The sequence below is a fragment of the Morchella importuna genome (genome assembly GCF_003444635.1).
Source record: "Morchella importuna strain M04M26 chromosome Unknown Morimp01GS050, whole genome shotgun sequence".
In the NCBI taxonomy this organism is placed as follows: domain Eukaryota; kingdom Fungi; phylum Ascomycota; class Pezizomycetes; order Pezizales; family Morchellaceae; genus Morchella; species Morchella importuna.
This window is the reverse complement of record NW_025763447.1, coordinates 1-21,258: the sequence shown is the minus strand read 5'-3', so window position 1 is coordinate 21,258 and position 21,258 is coordinate 1. Positions and strand designations below refer to the sequence as shown.

At 47.7% G+C, this 21,258-nt stretch overlaps 5 protein-coding genes across 5 annotated transcripts; 3 read left to right on the top strand and 2 right to left on the bottom strand.

Moving 5' to 3' along the window:
• Window positions 1–383: 383 nt before the first annotated feature.
• LAJ45_10746 (uncharacterized protein) lies at window positions 384–3,045 on the top strand (the record flags this gene model as incomplete). Its single annotated transcript, XM_046120262.1, has 3 exons — window positions 384–804; window positions 866–1,152; window positions 1,204–3,045. 3 exons carry the CDS (start codon window positions 384–386, stop codon window positions 3,043–3,045), a joined length of 2,550 nt encoding a protein of 849 aa, XP_045966490.1.
• Window positions 3,046–10,536: 7,491 nt separating this feature from the next.
• LAJ45_10745 (uncharacterized protein) lies at window positions 10,537–11,365 on the bottom strand (the record flags this gene model as incomplete). Its single annotated transcript, XM_046120261.1, has 2 exons — window positions 10,537–10,878; window positions 11,012–11,365. The coding sequence occupies 2 exons, from the start codon at window positions 11,363–11,365 to the stop codon at window positions 10,537–10,539; spliced, it is 696 nt and encodes a 231-aa protein (XP_045966489.1).
• Window positions 11,366–15,325: 3,960 nt separating this feature from the next.
• Window positions 15,326–15,875, bottom strand: LAJ45_10744 (uncharacterized protein; the record flags this gene model as incomplete). Its single annotated transcript, XM_046120260.1, has 2 exons — window positions 15,326–15,664; window positions 15,723–15,875. The coding sequence occupies 2 exons, from the start codon at window positions 15,873–15,875 to the stop codon at window positions 15,326–15,328; spliced, it is 492 nt and encodes a 163-aa protein (XP_045966488.1).
• A 1,187-nt stretch (window positions 15,876–17,062) lies between these two features.
• On the top strand, window positions 17,063–18,295 carry LAJ45_10743 (uncharacterized protein; the record flags this gene model as incomplete). Its single annotated transcript, XM_046120259.1, has 1 exon — window positions 17,063–18,295. The coding sequence occupies one exon, from the start codon at window positions 17,063–17,065 to the stop codon at window positions 18,293–18,295; it is 1,233 nt and encodes a 410-aa protein (XP_045966487.1).
• A 215-nt stretch (window positions 18,296–18,510) lies between these two features.
• Window positions 18,511–19,632, top strand: LAJ45_10742 (uncharacterized protein; the record flags this gene model as incomplete). The annotated part of the gene is made up of 1 exon (XM_046120258.1): window positions 18,511–19,632. The coding sequence occupies one exon, from the start codon at window positions 18,511–18,513 to the stop codon at window positions 19,630–19,632; it is 1,122 nt and encodes a 373-aa protein (XP_045966486.1).
• Window positions 19,633–21,258: the final 1,626 nt, after the last annotated feature.

Sequence of the window (21,258 nt, the reverse complement as noted above, 5' to 3'; positions counted from 1 at the left end):
TTGGTGGTTCGGACCTTTTCAAAGGCCTAACAAACACATTTATGAGCTCAATAAGCCTAACCACCATGCACTAGGTCAGTTTTTGGTTTAGCGTGTGGAGAGCTATTTGCCAAGACTAGGTTGACAAATCATTTGTGCCAAGTCATTTCTTTTGGATGGCTTTCAGAGCCTTTTAGATGGCTTTAGGAGCCTTTTAGATGGCTTGAGGAGCCCTCCCGGACACCTCTGCGTTAACGGTGTCAGTTTTGGTTTAGTGTGTGGAGAGCTATTTGCCAAGACTAAGATGACAAATCATTTGTTCCAAGTCATTGGAGCTTTTTGGATGGTCTTAGGAGCCCACCCGACACCTCGGCGTTATCGGTAACATCAAATATCAATCAACAATGAGATCACGATGCCCTTTCTGCATAAGGAGCTACGCAAGTCCTGGTAGTTTCGATCGACATCTTTCAAGAGTCTACGCAGAGAAGGCAGTTGAATGGTACAACAGTCAGCTTACACACCGTGCTGAGGATTCGGTGAACCTTGTAGAAGGCCCGGGAGGACTATACGGAAACGAATTGTTGAATGTTGGGATCTTTTCCTTGGGTCCCACGAGCGTAGACCAAAGCGAGTCTGATAATGAATCAAACGATGACACAGACTCGTTGACAGAACGAGACAGCATGTTCAGACCAGCAACTACCGTGTATGAGGGTGCAGGGGAGCAACTTTTCCCCTCCACAGGATATTCCGAGAGCTCAGAGAGCCTTCTGTCCAACCCGTGGCAACCTTTCAAATCAGCAAAGGAGTTTGAATTATCATGTTGGTTCCTGCGATCCCACATATCGCAGGGTCAAATAGACGATTTTTTTTCGAGCGGCAGGCGCAGGGAAAGGCTCCTACCACAATGGAAAAGGCTTTACAGGCCATCTTGATGAGATGGTTTCTAGGGACGGTTTAGGAAGAGAAGGTTGGATGCACTCAGAGGTCGAGTTGGGGGGCGAGAAGATTGCATACTATTACCGGGACCCTATGAGTGTGGTGCGATTCCTTCTGGGGCAACGTGCATTCAGAGAATCTTTGGTGTATGCCCCAACGATGGAGTACAATGAGCCAGGCGAGCGAATGTACGGTGAAATGCATACGGCAGACTGGTGGTGGGAGATGCAGGTTTGTAAAGCCCTCGTGAATGCTTACTGAGCCTTTCTAACGGAGGTTAAGAATACTCTGCCAGAGGGATCAACAGTGGTACCAGTGATTTGCACATCAGATGGAACGCACCTAACGAATTTCAGTGGTGACAAGAAGGCCTGGCCTGTTTACTTAACGATTGGAAATATCACTTCAGAAATACACAATAAACCTTCCAGTTTTGCATTCATACTTCTGCCTCTTTTACCAGTTCCACGGAAATTGGGAGTACGGGCAAATGAACATCGTCGAGAGAACCAGATCGCCCTTCACAAAGTTTTGGGAAAGATTTTGGAAGGCCTTCGGGGCCCTGCACAAAACGGTGAGCTTATAGCGTGCGCTGATGGCTACGATCGCCTGTGTTTCCCTATACTATGTGCCTGGGTTGCCGATCAGCCAGAACACGCCTCGCTACAAAATATCAACAATCATGCCTGCCCACGATGTGAGGTTGATTTCAAAGGCTTGAGAAGCCTTCACGAAAGCCCGCCACGGATTCAGGAGCGATATGTTGAGATCGTAAAGGAATATGAGGATAATAGGTCTAACGCAGCACCCGTGGAATACCTTGTATCAAAGTCTTTAAAGACCCTCTACAATGCCTTTTGGGCCTTGCCGAGGACCAGCGCCTATGATCTCCACAAGCCCGACATACTACACAATATCTACCTGGGACTATTGAAACACATGATGGAGTGGGTTCAGGGGTTTCTTAAGAAACACAATCGAATAGAGGAGTTTGATCGAGCTTGGTCCTCTATCGGGCCTTATCCAGGGCTCGCTGTGCCCAACAAAGCGTATCGAGCAACTACACAGTGGCAGGGTAAAGAAATGCGACATCTTGGCCGGATAGTTTTGGGAGCCTTTGCGGTGGCTTTACAAGTCCCTCCAATGGCGGCACGGAAAGACTTTAGTAGAGCTTTGCGGTGTGTACGAGCGTTGATTGACTTCCACCTCATGGAACAGTATACAACTCATACAAAGGAGACTCTAGAGTATCTGCAAAGCTATCTCGAAAACTTTCACAAGTATAAAGATGTATTTCTCGAATTCCGGGCCTATAAACGAACGAGGAAGGACGCCAAGGATCGAACAAAAGCACTGCAAGGCTCCGGAAGCCTTGGGAGAGGCCTAGAAGAGGTTCAAGAGATTCGGGAGGGGTCCCATTTTAATTTCATTAAGATGCATCTACTATCACACTTTAGAGAGCATGTGGAGCGATTCGGAAATATACCCATGTTTTCAACGGATGTCAGTGAGTTGGCTCATCGGCGGCAAATTAAGATGGCCTATACTGCTTCGAATAAGGTAGATGCCACGGTCCAGATTCTTGATTACCACCCAAGGCGTATGGTGATGGAGATGAGAGTATTGAATTTGAAAGATATTGTTTTCTCCCTGCCCGAGCATTATGAGGGCCTGCTGAGCCATCGAGAAAGCTTGAGAGACCTATTGGAGATTTTCAAAAATGAAGACCAACAAAGAGGAGGCAGTGAGCGATTGCTGGACGGAGATGCACCACAGAAACCTAAGATGACGACGCCGGACAATTCGGCGATCTGGTTATCTGATATCGCAGACATTATCAAGATGAACAAGACTACACTTGCCAGAGCTGTATCGGAATATGGTCAGGGACTACAACGGGAAGAAGGAGGCTTGTTAAGCCTTCTTGACTACCCAGTGAGGTATTTCAAATGCCTGCAGGTGCCAGTATCAGTGTTCCAAAAGAGTGATAGCTACGAGATACATAACATACGATGCACTGGAGAGGATTTGTTCAGGAAAAGGGAAGTTCGGAATGATTGGGCTTGGATTAAGGTACTACGGACCCCTGGGGAGCATTTCAGGGACGTTTATCAAGGCACCTGAAGGCAATATTCAGACTACGTGATATCTTTACTAGAAAGACATATCAACTTTGCTTGTTTGAGCTGCTGGAGGCAAGGGACAGGGGCCTTCCTGAAGGCTCGCATGGACTTCTAAGAGTCGCGAGGCACTCCCGGCAAAGATTTTGGATAATTAATACTCGTAGCGTCTTGGGAATGGCACATTTGTTGGAATTGTGGCAGGGACAATGGCTGGTAAACACTAGAGTAGATTTAAGAACTTCGAACGAATTACATGTATAAGGTTAACGAGGGCTTAAAGAGCCTAGGCAAATGCTTCTGAAGACTGGTCCTCTTAAACGATATGTATATACATGGGCAATATAAGATTCAACAGATAAGAAATCCAAGGGCTGGTAAAGGCTCAAGTAAAAGTGTTAGGTGTTAGGTTTTGTAACTAGCCGAGCGGCTTGAGAGATCAGGAGTGGCGCGAGGGGCTTTTTGGAAGGCTCGAGGGGCCTGTTGGGTAGATTTTGGGTGGTTTAAGGGGGGGCGTGAGGCGCCTATAGAGTGGCTAAGTGGGGCTTGAAGAGCGTTTGGGGGTCTCGAGAAGCCTATAGATTTATAAGACGAGTCGGGGCCTTGAGAGAGGTTGAGGGGGCTCAAGAGGCTTTTTGGGAGACTCGCGGAGCCTGTTGGGGAGTGGTCTAAGGGTGTCGAGTGGCTGGGGAGGGTTGTGAGAAGCTCGAGAGGCCCGCTGAAATGTCTAGGAAGCCTTTTAGAAGGCTCGGGAAGCCTGGTTAAAGAGGAAGCGGGAGAGACTCAAGAGAAGAAATTGAGGCGGAGAGTTCTCCAGAGAGTGCCAGGTTACTCCGGAGGCTCAACGGATTAGGCGAGGTGGTGAGGAGACATGGGAGGGGTAGGGAGACTAGTTGTCTTGGCATCAACCTTTGGAGAAAGGGACAATCCCCCGGAGGCGGATGCTAGCTTGCTGATGACATCATGGCGTCGCATCCAAGGTATCCCAATCACAATCGGATAATGTCCCAATTTGGTCACAAAACATGACGCAGTCTCTCGATGGCCATGAATGTCTAGCGAGACATCGACAATATGGGTAATCCTCCCTGACTTGATAGGTCTACCATCTATAACATCCACATGGCGGGGTATTTTGAGTGGGGTCATGGTGAGATTGTTGTGGCGTGCAAAAGATTCATCGATGAAAGCAAATCCTGAGGCTCCGGTATCAATAAGGGCGTAGGTGGGTACGAAAGTATTTTTATTCTGTGAAATTGAACAAGTTACTACAAATTGGTTCCCATCCATTTCCTCCTCTGATACCGAAAAACCAGAAATATTCATCCTAGAAAAATCATTAAATGGCCCCTGGGCTAAGCCACTTAGTGCAGGGACAAATCTTTTGCCGACTCATTATCGCTTCCCTCATTTTCCTCTATCCTCAATGCTGCTCCTCTCATCACCGGTCTCCTTGGTTGATTTCCAGTTGCCCTTGCCTGGGGGCAATCCCTAACCATATGTCCGACTCCTCCGCAATAGAAACATCGGCCCTCAGCTAAGCGGGTATTTCTTTCGGCGGGGGTGGGGCGACGACGTCCTCCGGACAGATCCATTGGTACATCACCTTCCGGGCGGAATGAGGGATGGTTCTCAGGGGCAGGTGCATTGACAGCTGGGGCGGCAGCGCGAGGGGTAGGCACAGGATTCCCTGGTGGAGGGCGACGGGTCGGAGCAGCAGTAGCATTCCAAGGCTTTTTATTTCCTCGCTTAGCTTCTGCCGCTCGTTGTCGATTATCTAACCGTTGCAAAAGTGTCGCGCAGGCATCTACTGTCGCAGGAGTTTCATGGTGTATCATCGATTCATCGAGTTCCGCATTAATACCCTCCATCAAAGCCTCAATCCGAGAGACTTCATCCATCCCTGACTCGGCAGCATATCGTTGGAATTCGGCGAAGTAATCAGCAAAGGTTCGGTTTCGTTGACGGATGTTCCTAAGGTTCTTCCTAGCCATACGGATTCGATCAGGATCCCCAAAAGCACTATCTAAGATTTCATAAAACCGCAACATGGAAAGCAAAGCGATGCCTTCTTCTCCGACATATTGTAAGAACTGATTGGCGACGACACCTTCCAATCGGCTGAATGCATAAGATAATTTGGACTGTAGTGTGGGAAAGCGGTTGGCATTTCCCAATAGTTTAATCCTCATCTGTTGTTTGAATAGGTGTAATCTTTCTCGATCGCGATCTCCCCTAAACACCTCAGGATCTGGGAGCTTTTCCGACCGCTGGGTAGTAGCCACAACGGGTGGTATTGGAGGCGCGGGTGGAGCATCATCACCACCAATCGGTTCTTCATCAGGGGCAACTACTTCAACAGCGACCCGCTGGGCTCGAGCAGCAGCAAGGTCTCGTTCGAACATCTCCCTTGCATTTCCAGCCTCTCTCTCCACCTCTTGTAAGTCCGTTGCATACTGAGCGAGACCATGTTGGGCTCTTTGAAGGAGTGCATAAGCTTCTATTCCGACAGTATTATCGACCTGTGGATGTTCTTGGAAAAAGGTTTGAAGGGTGTCGCTTAGTTGTTGGTAATCGATGGGAACGTGTTCCGACATTGTAGGCTATAGTGTTGCATTGGTTGGCGATAAGGGACGGAACCTAGTGTAACGGGTGTCTATGGACGCAGGGACTATGCTGCCAAGGAATACAACTAAGGCGAGGACGTGGCAATAGGTACTCAAGACTATGGACTATGGAGTGGCTCTATCTAGTATGACAACTAGTTGAACCCTATGGCGAGGCGTAGAACAAAAGTAGTATTCGTGGAGTAGAGACAGGAGGTTCCGTGAAGAGAAGAGGAAAAGAAGGAAAACATGAAAAGGCACAAGACAAAACCCCCTTATATACCCAACTCCTAGTCCGTTGATGACTAATATATTGCGTAACGGAAACCGAAAGAACATAACAGAAAACCCATTACAAATCATAGTCCAACTGCGCGATTCCTTCTCTTCACAACCCAATCTATCACCTTAGCCGAAATATAATATTGCCGTTACATTGTTGTAACGGTGGTCTATGGACGTAGGGACTATGGTGCCAAGGAATACAACCGAGGCGAGGACGTGGCAATAGGTATTCAGGACTATGGGCTATGGAGTGGCTCTATCTAGTTTGACAACTAATTGAACCTAGGACGAAGCGTAGAGCAAAAGTAGTATTCGTTGGGGTAGATACAGGAGGTTCCGTGAAGAGGAGAGGAAAGGAAGGAAAACATGAAAATGCACGAGACAACACCCCCTTATATATCCAACTCCTAGTCCGTTGATGACTAATATCTTGCGTAACGGAAACCGAAAGAACATAACAGAAAACCCATTACAAATCATAGTCCAACTGCGCGATTCCTTCTCTTCACAACCCAATCTATCACCTTAGCCGAAATAGAATATTGCCGTTACAATTGTTGATAAGAGACATAACTTCGAAGATACTGTTCCATTACGGCATTGAACCTTTCGGTTTGTCCATCGGTCTGAGGATGGAAGGCGGTGGAGAATCGTGGGGATATTTCCAGGCGTTTGCAAAATGGTTTCCAAAATTCCGCAACGGATTGTGTTCCTCTATCGGACACGACAGTATCAGGTAGTCCATGTAGCTTCCACACATTATCGATATACAACATCGCTACCCTCTTCGAATACACCTCTTTAGTCGTTGGTATCAGATGTCGCATTTTGGTTAATCTATCAACAACAACTAGGATCGCATTATACCCCTCACTCCCAGGGAGGTCAGTGACAAAATCCATCGAAACATCCGTCCATGGTCCATCGGGTATTGGCATTGGGCGAAGTACTCCATAAGGCGCATTACGTGGTGCCTTGCTACGGACACACATATTGCAATTCCTAACATATCGATCGACATACTTCCGCATTTGTGGCCAATAATATTCCCGGCTTAGGAGTTCCAAAGTCTTCGCTCTACCCGGATGACTTGCTGATACTTTATCGTGATGTTCTTGTAGGAGCCTCAGCCGGAGGTCATTATCATTTGGTACGTATAGTGCACCTCGATAAAGTAGCCGACTGTTGTTGTCTTCCGTACATTCGGCAAGTGAAGTTTTATTAGAGTGATGAACGTCACTCCGAAGCATAGCGAGGGTTTCGTTTGGGAAACTATCAACTTGGTAAGCTTTTGAAAACAACTCCTCCACAGTAGACATTCCTTCAGCAGATTCATTTGATAAAGAACCCGCGAACAAACTTAGCTTTGCATCCAAATTTTTTCTCTTCAGAACCACTTGGCTCTGATGCATCAACCGTTCATCCCCCTCTTTAGGGAGGTCACCTGACCTTCTAGTTAGTGCATCCGGTTTTGCTCCTTGTTTTCCCGGTCGAAATTGTATAACGAAATCGAAACGTGAAAGAAATTCAGACCAACGAGCTTGCCGACGATTTAATAATTTTGTCGTCATGAAATATTCCAGGTTTCGGTGATCGCTGAGAACTTCAATAGGGAATTGTGCTCCTTCTAGATGATGTCGCCACTCTTCGAAACATCGTACGATTGCTAGAAGTTCTTTATCGTAGATTTCAATGTTACATTCCGCAGGGGAATGTTTCTTGGAAAAAAAAGCTACCGGATATAAAACTCCCTCATCATCACATTGTGATAGAATCCCTGCCGAAACATAGTCGGATGCATCGGTTTCCACTACAATCTTTTGATTCGGATTGAAATGAACTAGTATAGGTGCCGTTGTAAACATCTCCTTCAAGATTTGAAATGCTTTCTCCCTTTCATCCGTCCATTCGAATTTAACATTTTTCTTCGTTAGAGCTGTAAGCGGGGCGACAATCTTTGAATATCCTAAGATAAACCGTCGATAAAAATTTGCAAATCCCAAAAATACTTGAACATCATGAAGATTTGTCGGTGTAGATCATTCTAGAACATCAATAACTTTCTTTGGATCCATTCTGTTGCCATTTGGGGTGAGGATTAGGCCGAGATATTTCGTTTCTTGAACCATAAATTCACATTTTTCGGGTTTGAGGTGGACATGATTCTCATCAAGTACCGTTAAAACCTTTTGAATATGGTCCTTATGCTCTGCAAGGGATTCGGAATAGATGAGAATATCGTCTAAATAGGCTGTCACAAATTGATCGAGATAGGGGCGCAGGATGTCATTGATCCAGTGTTGAAACGTAGCAGGAGCGTTCGCTAATCCAAAAGGCATTACCGTATATTCAAAGTGTCCATATCGAGTCCGGAATGCCGTTTTCCATTCGTCTCCTTCCGCTATCCTGATTTGGTTATATCCCCAGCGCAAATCTAACTTGGTATAATATTTTGCTTTCGACAATTTGGCCAAAGTTTCCTTCAATAACGGCAATGGGTAACGATTCTTAATCGTAATTGCATTGAGGCCTCGATAGTCGACACATAAACGAAGAGTTCCATCGGCTTTCTTGACGAATAGTATAGGTGCTCCTGCTGGCGATTGACTATGGCGGATAATTCCCTTGGGCAGATTTTCTTGAAGATAATCCCAGAGTGCTTTCAACTCAATTTGGGATAGAGCGTATATTGGTCCCATGGTGGTTGTTTGCCTTCTTCTAATACTATCTTCATATCATGGAACGGTCGATGTGGCGGAAGTATTGAAGCGTCATATTCTTCAAACATGTGGATATGGCGGTGGAACTCCTTCGGTATTAGTTGTTTAATATCGATGGTAGGTTTTTCGGTCGCTGAGACGGTAACGGTATGAGTTTCAGGTAGGGGAATTGATATACCATGAACCGTAATTGCAGTTCCACTAAGCGAACAATGTTGACAGCAGCTTTGAGAGTCGAAGATAAGCAAATTTTCCTTTGGTCGAATCATAACATCATGGCGTCGCATCCAAGGTATCCCCATCACAATCGGATAGTGTCCCAACTTTGTCACACAACATGATGCAGTTTCTCGATGGCCATGAATGTCTAGCGAGACATCAACAATATGAGTAATCTTTCCTGACTTGATAGGTGTAACGGTGGTCTATGGACGTAGGGACTATGGTGCCAAGGAATACAACCGAGGCGGGTACGTGACAATAGGTATTCAAGACTATGGGCTATGGGGTGGCTCTTCCTAGTATGACGACTAGTTGAACCCTATGACGAGGCGTAGAGCAAAAGTAGTATTCGTGGAGTAAATACAAAGGTTCCGTGAAGAGAAGAAGAAAGTAAGGAAAACATGAGAAGGCACGAGACAACACTCCTTTATATATCCAGCCTCTAGTCCGTTGATGACTCATACCTCGCGTAACGGAAACCAAAAGAACATAACAGAAACCCCATTACCAATCCTAATTCAACTACGCAATACCTTCCCTTCACAATTCAATCGATCATTCTAACCAACAGATAATATTGCCGTTACAATAGGTCTGCCGTCTATAACATCTGCATGGCGTGGTATTTTGAGTAGGGTCATGGTGAGATTGTTGTGGCGTCCAAAAGATTCATCGATGAAAGCATATCCTGATGCTCCGGTATCAATAAGGGCATAGGTGGGTACGAAAGTATTTTTATTCTGTGAAATTGAACAAGTTACTACAAATTGGTTCCCATCCATTTCCTCCTCTGATACCGAAAAACCAGAAATATGCATCCTAGAAAAATCCTTAAATGGTCCCTGGGCTAAGCCACTTAGTGCAGGGACAAATCTTTTGCCGACTCGTTATCACTTCCATCATTTTCCTCTATCCTCAATGCTGCTCCTCTCATCACCGGTCTTTTTGGTTGATTTCCAGTTGCCCTTGCTTGGGGGCAATCTCTAACTATGTGTCCGACTCCTCCGCAATAGAAACATCGGCCCTCAGCTAAGCGGGCATTTCCTTCGGTGGGTGTGGGGCGACGACGTCCCCCGGACAGATCCATTGGTACATCACCTTCCGGGCGGAATTAGGGATGGTTCTCAGGGGCAGGTGCATTGACAGCTGGGGCGGCAGCGTGAGGAGTAGGTGTAACGGCAATATTGTATTTCGGCTAAAGTGGTAGATTGGATTGTGAAGAGGAGGTATTGCGCGGTTGAACTATGATTTGTAATTGGGTTTCTGTTATATTCTTTCAGTGTCCATTACGCGGGGCATTAGTCATCAACGGACTAGGAGTTGGATATATAAGGGGGCGTTGTTTCGTGCCTTTTGATGTTTTCCTTCCTTTCCTCTTCTTCTCACGGAACCTTTGTATTTACTCCACGATATTACTTTGTTCTACGCCTCGTAATAGGGTTCAACTAGTTAGTCATACTAGGTAGAGCCACTCCATAGTCCATAGTCTCGATTACCTATTGCTACGTCTTCGCCTCGGTTGTATTCCTTGGCACCATAGTCCCTACGCCCATAGACCCCCGTTACAGTAGGGGCAGGATTCACTGGTGGGGGGCGAGGAGTCGGAGTAGCAGTAGCATTCCAAGGCTTTTTATTTCCTCGCTTAGCTTCTGCCGCTCGTCGTCAATTATCTAACCGTTGTAAGAGTGTCGCACATGCATCTACCGTCGCAGGAGTTTTATGGTGTATCATTGATTCATCGAGTTCCGCATTAATGCCTTCCATCAAAGCCTCAATCCTCGAGACTTCATCCATCCCTGACTCGGCAGCATACCGCTGGAATTCGGCGAAGTAATCAGCAAAGGTTCGGTTTCGTTGACGGATGTTCCTAAGGTTCCTCCTAGCCGTACGCATTCGATCAGGGTCCCCAAAAGCGGTATCCAAGATTTCATAAAACCGTAACATGGAAGGCAAAGCAATGCCTTCTTCTCCGACATATTGTAAGAACTGATTGGCGGCGAAACCCTACAATCGGCTGAATGCATAGGATAACTTGGACTGTAGTGTGAGAAAGCGGTCGGAGTTTTCCCAATAGCTTGATCCTCATCTGTTGCTTGAATAGATGTAGTCTTTCTCGATCGCGATCTCCCCTAAACACTTCAGGATCTGGGAGCTTTTCCGACTGTTGGGTAACCACTGGAACAGGTGGAACTGGAGGTACCGGTGGGGCATTATCATCTCCGATTGGTTCTTCATCAGGGGCAACCACTTCAACAGCAACTCGGTGGCCCCTGGCAGCGGCTAGATCTCGTTCAAACATCTCTCTCGCATTTCCAGCCTCCCTCTCCACCTCTTGTAAGTCCGTTGCATACTGAGCAAGGCCATGTTGTGCCCGTTGAAGAAGTGCATAGGCTTCTATTCCAACATTGCCATCCACCTCTGGATGTTCTTGAAAGAAGGCCTGAAGGGCATGGCTTAGCTGTTGATAATCAATAGGAAGATTTGTCGCCATGGTAGACTATAGTGTTGTATTGGTTGACAATAGAGGACGCAACTTGGTGTAACGGGGGTCTATGGACGTAGGGACTATGGTACCAATGAATACAACCGAGACGAGGACGTGGCAATAGGTGTTCAAGACTATGGGCTATGGAGTGGCTCTACCTAGTATGACAACTAGTTGAACCCTATGACGAGGCGTAGAACGAAAGTAGTATTCGTGGAGTAGATACAAAGGTTCCGTAAAGAAAAGAGGAAAGGAAGGGAAACGTAAAAAGGCATGAGACAACGCCCCCTTATATATCCAACTCCTAGTCCGTTGATGATTAATACCCCGCGTAACGGAAATCGAAAGAACATAACAGAAACCCCATTACAAATCATAGTTCAACCACGCAATACCTCCTCTTCACAATCCAATCTATCGCCTTTAGCCGAAATACAATATTGCCATTACAGCCTTGAACGGCTGGTCGTTTAGGTTTCACAATCGGGGGAGCCGACGGGTTTGAGGAGGGGTAAGAAGAATGACGCGTCCTAGTAAAAGGCTTCAACCCGGTAGATAGGGGGGCGTCTTATTCAGGGCCTGAAGCAATTCGAGAGTCAGGATGTCGAAACGGGAGGGGGTCCCCTGTACCCTCGAGCAGTCTGCCTCGGGTAAATACAGGATTTGGATTTTATATTGCTTTGAAGTACAGGACTTATCGCACGCCGGATCCTCCGCCATCAAACATAGAAAAGAACGGAAGGAAACAGAAAGAAACGGAAAGGGAAAAGAACGTAAAGAATCATAAGAAGGTATAGAAAAGGAAAGAGAGAAAACCAAAGAAACTGTTCATCATTCCTCTGGGTCCTCCTCGTCCATTTCGTACCAGTCGAGTAGGTTGGTTTTTGCTGCGAATTGTAGAACCAGGTAAACATTAAGGTTGGTGAATAAGCAGTTTTCCCAGGTGGGTGGTCCTGGGATCTTGTCCATGAGTGGCCTTCGTATTTGTGTCCATCGCGGGCACTCAATTATGGTGTGTTTGAAGGATTGTTCTTAGCCAGATTGTCAAAGGTCGGGTTCCGTGAAAGCTGGGTATCTGTCTATCCTGGTGACTTGACATCGTATGCGGTGTATGAATTTCGTTTTGGATCGGGGAAGTTTTGTTTGTTTGGGGTGGAGCTTTAGGGTTCCTGGCTCATAGTAGTTGGTGCATGAGATGGAGTTCCATTCTTCTAGCAGTCATCTGGTAAGTGTGTCGTTCTGGATCCATCGCTCTCTGCGGTGGCCTGGTTGTTGGAAGGGTAGCATGAGTGATGCAATCCGATGTAGGCCTGTGCCTTCTGTGTTTTTAATTCTAGTGGGGAGGAGCTGTATGAGACCTTCGTTGAGTGGGTGGTCGGCAGGGTGGCAAAGGATACGCGTCCCGTATTTTCGTGATTTGTGGTTGAGGAGGTGTTCGAGTGGGGGGAGGGCTGCCTCTTTCAGCAGTCTTTCGGTTTTTGTCCAGCGGGGTAGGCCTGTGACTATCCTTGCAGCTTTATTATAAAGTGGGGATAGTGATCGGAGGATATGGTCGTCTCCCGTCCAACATGCCTCTGATCCAAATAGGATGGTGGGGAGGAAGCCTTGGACAATGATGTGATGGATGGATTTTACTGTTGTTCCGGGGAGTTATGCGATGTTTCTGATTCTGCTTATGGCTTTAAGGCCTTTGGCGATGGTTTCTTCGATGTGGGGTCGGAAGGAGAGGTTTGAGTCCAGCCAGACTCCAAATATTTGAGTCTGTCTTTAGGTTGGATTTCTTCTTTTGTGATTATTACCAAGTTTCTGGGAGTTGGGGTACTCGACGTTGTGGGTTTGAAGAATACCAGGTCAGATTTCTGTGGTTCGTATTTGATATTGAGGGGTGCTGCTTTCCTGACTCTTTCAGCCATTCTTTCGTTGAGTCTTTTGGTGATGTAGAGGGGGGACTTTGCGAGTTGTACGAGTGCATCATCGTCGATATAGGTGGTGTTGGTTTCTTTGGGGGAATTGGTGGGATCTGTTATCACCCCAGCGTATATCATAAATAATACTGGGGATAAGGGGGAGCCTTGGGGCAGTCCTGAGGTATATGGTTGTGGTGATTCCAGTTCGTTGTTGAATTGGAATTGGAGCGTTCGGTTGGTGTTGAACTCTTTACACCAGTTGGTTAGGTATGTTGGGAATTTTTGTTGAGTCATAATTTCTGCGAGTAGGAGATGGTCGACGCAGTTAAAGGCTCCTTGTCTATCATTTGTGAGGAGAGCTGGTCTGTCTGGGGTAGTTCCTGTAGTCCGTGTAATCAGGAGGTTTTGTAAGATGGGTGTGAGGGTTCGTAGTAGGGCATCAATTGCTGAGATTGTTGGTCTTCCTCCGAATTGGTCTTTACTGAGGGTTTCTAGTATGGATCCGGCGGTGCATAGTCTTGTTGCCACTACCTTTTCCAGTACTTTGCTTACGCATTGTAACAGGGAGATGGGTCGATAGGCTTTGCCTGATGAATAGTCGGGTTTTCCTGGTTTCGGGATTGGTATGCATTTTGCAATTTTCCATCTATCCGGTTGGACTCCATGTCGGAGCATGGCTGAGAACATGTTTTGGAAGAGTTGGGTGTTTGCCTTGATTGTTGCCTGTATGAATGGGTATGAGATGTTATCGGGTCCAGTGGCCGAGTGTATTGGGCATGATTTGATTGCGGATGTAATTTCTTCTGTTGTTACTTCCTGAAAATCGTCACTAAGGTTAAAGGAGGGGGATCTGATTTGGAGTGGGGGGTTGTTGGGGGACGTCCAATTTGTGGGGAAGAGTTGGGCTCTTAGAGCTTGGCACTTCCCCGCAAACGTTTCTTCACCTTGAATAGTTGGGATTGTAGTGTCCCTTCTTTTCCCCGTGTTGATTAGGTTCCAGATGGCACTTCCCTTGGCCTCCGTGAGTTCTTTCTCACTTTGTTCTGCCTTGGCTTTACGGATCGCTGCGGTCTACTTTCTGCTCACTTTCCTGAGGGATTCCCTGTCTTCAGTCTTTTGGGTGTTTCTGGCTTTCCTTTCTAGTGTGTTGAGGGTTGATTTGAGTTCTTTCAGCTCTGGGGTCCACCACTTCTTAGATTTGAGGTGTCCTTGGCTCCATGGGGTGACTTGCTCTATTAGGCTATCTATATGTTCGAGGATGAAATCGACCGATCGTTTTGTGTGGTTCTGGCTTTCCCATGCTTCGGGCGGAGGTGCAGGCCCGAGATATTCTCCTCCAGTTTTTCCCAGTTTGTCCGATGCCATAGTCTCCTGAGGATTTAGGGGGGTTTCTCTATTCGTAGTTGTAGGATGGTTTTCCCGAGATCAGAACCTGTCTCATGTCGGTCAATGTTCCAGCGGATAACGTAGTCCAGTCATCAGCAAACCTGTAGCCTTCGCCAGACGCCCGGGGCGCTCAGGGCGCTCAGGGCGCTCGGTAGGTAAACTACCCCTCCAGAGATACCGCCAGTGCTCCTGGCGAGGTCTGGCGCACATTATTCCGCCCCAGCGCACACTAGTCCGCACAACGGGCCCCGACACTAAATAATAGCGCCCGGTGTAACTAGGACGTCACTCTACCCGCTAGAGAACGCCAGTTGCACGCTTGGATATCCTGACTGCTCCTGGAGCACTCTTCACTGCTCCAGCGGGCTCTGGGGATAGAATGATTGCCCTGACTCCCCCTGACGTTGCCGGATGGGGTGCTTTGAAATCTGGCTCATGCCCGACGTACCGATTCCTACATGTCGGCGCCCCGTTCTCTCTAGGCATACACCTCTCCACCGTTCCGGCCTCTGGTATTCACAATTCCCCCATGAGATTACAAAAACATCACTCGCACGACGATCTCTACTGTCTCCAGAGCACTCGCGACTGCACTTTGAGAATTGGTGTATTCAACACCGTGATCCTCCGCCTAATACTAAATACAATACGCCATTTAACACTCTAACTAACCCTAATACAATATACGAATCAGAAGAAATCTCCCACTATCTCCCTTAGCACTCGTGATTGTTCTACACATCCTCCTCCCCCCCCCTTCGTAATCCCCCGCTACAGGTAATTCCGGCTCTTCTTCTTCCTCCTCCCCCTCCTCTTCGGTGTCAATGCCGCGAAGTCGGGCATTAATCACTTCGTCCTGGGCGCTGTCGGAATCAACCCGACCTCCTGGAGCACTCGTGGGTGTTCTCCGAGCATCTCGGAATGCGGCAAGATCCGCAGCCAGAGCTTCATCGTCCTCGCTAAAACCCTCCTCCGGTATAATCTCAATCGTTACCCCTTTTTTATCTCGTATCTATTAGGGTTAGCATTTAGAATACCACTCGCATTACCGGCATCTAGAAGTATCATACCTTTTCTCGAAGGTTATCTTTGATTACCTCCAAGGTTGCCTCCTGGTTCTGTTTACTTCTCCCCTTCCAAGTGTTGCTCATCCTGTTGAACGTTTCTACTCGTGTTTGGATGTCAGCTTGGCAATCCCGTATAGCCCTAGGAGCATCCGTCATTGCTCCCAAGGCACTCGCCATATCAATGAGGGCATCGGGCCATACTTACTCACAACACTCTCATTCTGCGACTGAAAATTATCAGGCTTCACGTAACTCCCTGTTGACCACGCCCGAATGCCGTGCCAGATCGCCGTCGATATCAGGCAAATAAGGGTAGGGGTTATCCGCTCTAGAAATTCGGGATCCCTAACCCCTCGCATTCTTACCCCATCGAAGTATTTAAAATACAATATATCGATAATTTCCGGAGCCAGGAAGCGCAGTCGGTAGGTCTAGAATCTGTTACCGGCTATCCCGAGTGCTCTCTGGGCATCCACTGGCATCATACCTCGTAATGCTGTTGGGGGCTCAAGAAACGATCATTCTTCAAAAGGTATTCCACTTGAGCCGCCCTCGCCTCAGGCCCCACAAAATTTCCAAGCCCGTATATCGTAGAGTCCGCCAGGCGCCCTTTCACCTCGTGCATCAAGTGGGAACGGACACGGGAGTGCAGACTTCTGACCTATCATTCTCAATTATGCTTCCAGAGCACTCGTAATCCTTTTGGGGGCACTCACCTGTTTAATAACGACCTCATCAAGGTCTACTCTACACCCCACTCGGCGACTAGCAGTTGCCCACATGCTCACTACCAGTACCGAAAGTCTTGCTGCAGGTGGAAAGGGCTCATGTAGAAGAGTATGCTCCCCGATTAACACGCTACACTCCTTCTCAATCCTCTGAGCCTGCACTGACAGCTGTAACGGCAATATTATATTTCGGCTAAGGTGATAGTTTGGGTTGTGAAGAGAAGGAATAGCGCAGTTGAACTATGATTTGTAATAGGTTTTCCGTTATGTTCTTTTGGATTCCGTTACGCGAGGTATGAGTCATCGACGGACTAGAGGCTGGGTATATAAAGGGGTGTTGTCTCGTGCCTTCTCATGCTTTCCTTCCTTTCCTTTTCTCTTCACGGAACTTCTTGTATCTACTCCACGAATACTACTCTTGTCCCACGCCTCGTCATAGGGTTCCCCCGGTTGGTCATACCAGGTAGAGCCGTCCCGAAGTCCATAGTCCTGAATACCTATTGCTACGTCCTTGCCTCGGTTGTATTCCTTGGCACCATAGTCCTCACGCCTATAGACCCCCGCTACACCAAGTTCCGTCCTCTATTGCCAACTAATACAACACCATAGTCTACCATGGCAACACATCTTCCTATTGATTACCAACAGCTAAGCAATGCCCTTCAGACCTTTTTTCAAGAACACCCAGAGGTGGATGGCAATGTTGGAATAGAAGCCTATGCACTTCTTCAACGGGCACAACATGGCCTTGCTCAGTATGCAACGGACTTACAGGAGGTAGAAAGGGAGGCTGGAAATGCGAGGGAAATGTTTGAACGAGATCTAGCCGCTGCCAGAGGCCATCGAGTTGCTGTTGAAGTGGTTGCCCCTGATGAAGAACCAATCGGAGAAGATAATGCCCCACCGGTACCTCCAGTTCCACCTGTCCCAGTGGTTACCCAACGGTCGGAAAAACTCCCAAACCCTGAAGTATTTAGGGGAGATCGCGATCGAGAAAGACTACACCTATTCAAGCAACAGATGAGGATCAAGCTATTGGGAAATGCCGACCGCTTTCCCACACTACAGTCTAAGTTATCCTATGCATTCAGCCGATTGGAGGGTGTTGCCGCCAATCAGTTCTTACAATATGTCGGAGAAGAAGGTATTGCTTTGCCTTCCATGTTACGGTTTTATGAAATCTTGGATACTGCTTTCGGGGACCCCGATCGAATGCGTACGGCTAGGAGGAATCTTAGAAACATCCGTCAACGAAACCGAACCTTTGCTGATTACTTCGCCGAATTTCAACGGTATGCTGCCGAGTCAGGGATGGATGAAGTCTCTAGGATTGAGGCTTTGATGGAAGGCATTAATGCAGAACTCGATGAATCAATGATACACCATGAAACTCCTGCGACGGTAGATGCATGTGCGATCCTCTTGCAACGGTTAGATAATCGACGACGAGCGGCAGAAGCTAAACGAGGAAATAAAAAGCCTTGGAATGCTACTGCTGCTCCGACCCCTTGCCCCCCCCCGGGAAATCCTGCCCCTATTCCTCGTGCTGCCGCCCCAGCTGTCAACGCACCTGCCCCCGAGAACCATCCCTCGTTCCGCCCGGGAGGTGATGTACCGATGGATCTCTCCGGGGGACGTCGTCGCCCCACCCCTACCGAAAGAAATGCCCGCTTAGCTGAGGGCCGATGTTTCTATTGCGGAGGGGTCGGCCACATAGTTAGAGATTGCCCCCAAGCAAGGGCAACTGGAAATCAACCAAAAAGACCGGTGATGAGAGGAGCAGCATTGAGGATAGAGGAAAATGATGGAAGTGATAACGAGTCGGCAAAAGATTTGTCCCTGCACTAAGTGGCTTAGCCCAGGGACCATTTAAGGATTTTTCTAGGATGCATATTTCTGGTTTTTCGGTATCAGAGGAGGAAATGGATGGGAACCAATTTGTAGTAACTTGTTCAATCTCACAGAATAAAAATACTTTCGTACCCACCTACGCCCTTATTGATACCGGAGCATCAGGATATGCTTTCATCGATGAATCTTTTGCACGCCACAACAATCTCACCATGACCCCCCTTAAAATACCACGCCACGTAGACGTTATAGACGGCAGACCGATCAAGTCAGGAAAGATTACCCATATTATCGATGTCTCGCTAGACATTCATGGCCATCGAGAAACTGCATCATGTTTTGTGACAAAGTTGGGACACTATCCGATTGTGATGGGGATACCTTGGATGCGACGTCATGACGTTACCATTCGACCAAAGGAAAATTTACTTATTTTCGACTCTCAAAACTGCTGTCAAAATTGCTCGCTTAGTGGAACCACAGTTATAGTTCATGGCATATCAATTCCTCTACCGGAAACCCACGCCGTTACCATTTTGGCGACCGGGGAACCTACAATCGATATCAACCAACTAATACCAAAGGAGTTCCATCACTATATCCATATGTTTGAAGAAAATGATGCTTCTGCACTTCCGCCACATCGACCATTCCATGATATGAAGATAGTATTAGAGGAAGGCAAGCAACCGCCATGGGGACCAATATATGCCCTATCCCAAGTTGAATTGAAGGCACTCTGGGAGTACCTTCAAGAGAACCTACCTAAGGGAATTATCCGACATAGTGAATCGCCAGCAGGAGCACCTATATTATTCGTCAAGAAAGCCGATGGAACTCTTCGTTTATGTGTCGACTATCGGGGCCTCAATGCAATTACGATTAAGAATCGTTATCGTATAGGAGACAAAGTTTTCTTGTCAACCCGCCATATTCTAACAAAGCGACCCTCCAAGAAGTTTGATTGGAAACGGATTGGTCCTTACAGCATCAAACGAATCGTCAACCCCTATGCTTATGAGCTAGAACTTCCCCGCTCCATGAAGACCCATCCAGTATTCCACGTTTCATTGTTATCACCTGAAGCGGGTAATCCATTACCTGGACAACAACAGTCACCACCACCTCCAGTTGAGATCGAAGGGGAAGAAGAATGGGAAGTCGAGGATATTGTGGACTCTAGGAAACGAAGGGGTGCCTTCGAGTATCTGGTACGATATACTGGATACGAAGATGCCTCTTGGCAACCGCTATCGGACCTTGAGCATTCACCTGATATTGTTCGACGGTTCCATGAACGCTATCCACGGAAACCTAAGCCTACCAGGAGGTAGGCCTTAGAAGGGGGCGTAGTCTGTAACGGCAATATTATATTTCGGCTAAGGTGATAGTTTGGGTTGTGAAGAGAAGGAATAGCGCAGTTGAACTATGATTTGTAATAGGTTTTCCGTTATGTTCTTTTGGATTCCGTTACGCGAGGTATGAGTCATCGACGGACTAGAGGCTGGGTATATAAAGGGGTGTTGTCTCGTGCCTTCTCATGCTTTCCTTCCTTTCCTTTTCTCTTCACGGAACTTCTTGTATCTACTCCACGAATACTACTCTTGTCCCACGCCTCGTCATAGGGTTCCCCCGGTTGGTCATACCAGGTAGAGCCGTCCCGAAGTCCATAGTCCTGAATACCTATTGCTACGTCCTTGCCTCGGTTGTATTCCTTGGCACCATAGTCCTCACGCCTATAGACCCCCGCTACAACAGCACATTTGCACTCCTAGAGTTAGGGACCACAGACCTCTGAGTCAATTGGCTCGAAGGAATGTCGCCAGTGTTCTCAAAGACGTCGTGAGTATCCTCCGGAATACTAACCTCGCTTCCCGGAATCAAAATACCCTCGCTTTCCGGCATCGGAGTACTCTCGTCCTCCTCCCTAGATGAGGGAAGGTACTCGATTTCGTAGACTCTTCGCGATCTACCTTGACCGTGAAGTTGGCTTGAAGGAATCTGACGACTGCTCACAGAGTTCTCGCCAATTGCCTCGCTAGGCGGTGAAGAACGATATGTCCGGTAAGTGGGGACGACTCCCCGTATCGAGAGCGCATCGAGGAAAAATCGATATGGCGCGTAGAAGAGGTATACTCATGAGCTTAAACAGGTGCAGAGGGCCTAGACTGTGAGGGTGTTGGGGGTGCTCTCTGGGATGCCGGGAGTGCTCTCTGGGATGCATTCTGGCTGCGTGCTGAAGTGGGTGCTGCTCTCCCTTGACCTTGTTTACGTATTACTTTCGCGCCCGGTCGAGTTCCCCTCTGAATCGTTAGCCACTAATACTTACATGTTAAAAAGCATCAATGAGCGAGATTGAGTCGAACCTGTACCACGTCCACCGACACGTTGGAAGAAGCAATGACCTCCGCTACCGCGCCAGTTGGTTTCCTCCGAGCATTGCCCAGTGCTCTGGCAGTAGTCGGCTGAACTGTATGAGGTCTCTTTCCGACAGTCTGAGACTTCTGGGTGTAAGATGGGGGGGGGCTTGAGGTTCATCCTCTGGTTCATCCTCATCCTCCTCAGAGCTCTCGTGGTCATTCTCCGGAGCATCATCATAGTCTGAGTGGCTAGTATCAACAGTTTCTTCCACCTCTGGCGCCTCAATTGCCTCAGGCTCCTCCTGCGCTTCAAAATTATCAGTATGGTCCTCGGGGAGATGAAATTCTACCCTCCTAGGACTGCTCCTCCCAGTGGGGTTTCGGAGGAACGGAGAAGACCTTTCCGAGTTATTTGAGCGGCGGTAGTCGATTGACTACTCCGAGTGCGGGCTGGCAGTGGAGTCAATGTTCGGTAACATATTTCAGACTCGTCAGTCAGTAAATCGTCATGTTCTTCAGGTCGTTTTGGGAGTCGTGGGCGCTTTGGGGCAAGAGGTGCTGAACCGGAGGAGCGCTTGGTGGGAGCCATTCTGATGACTG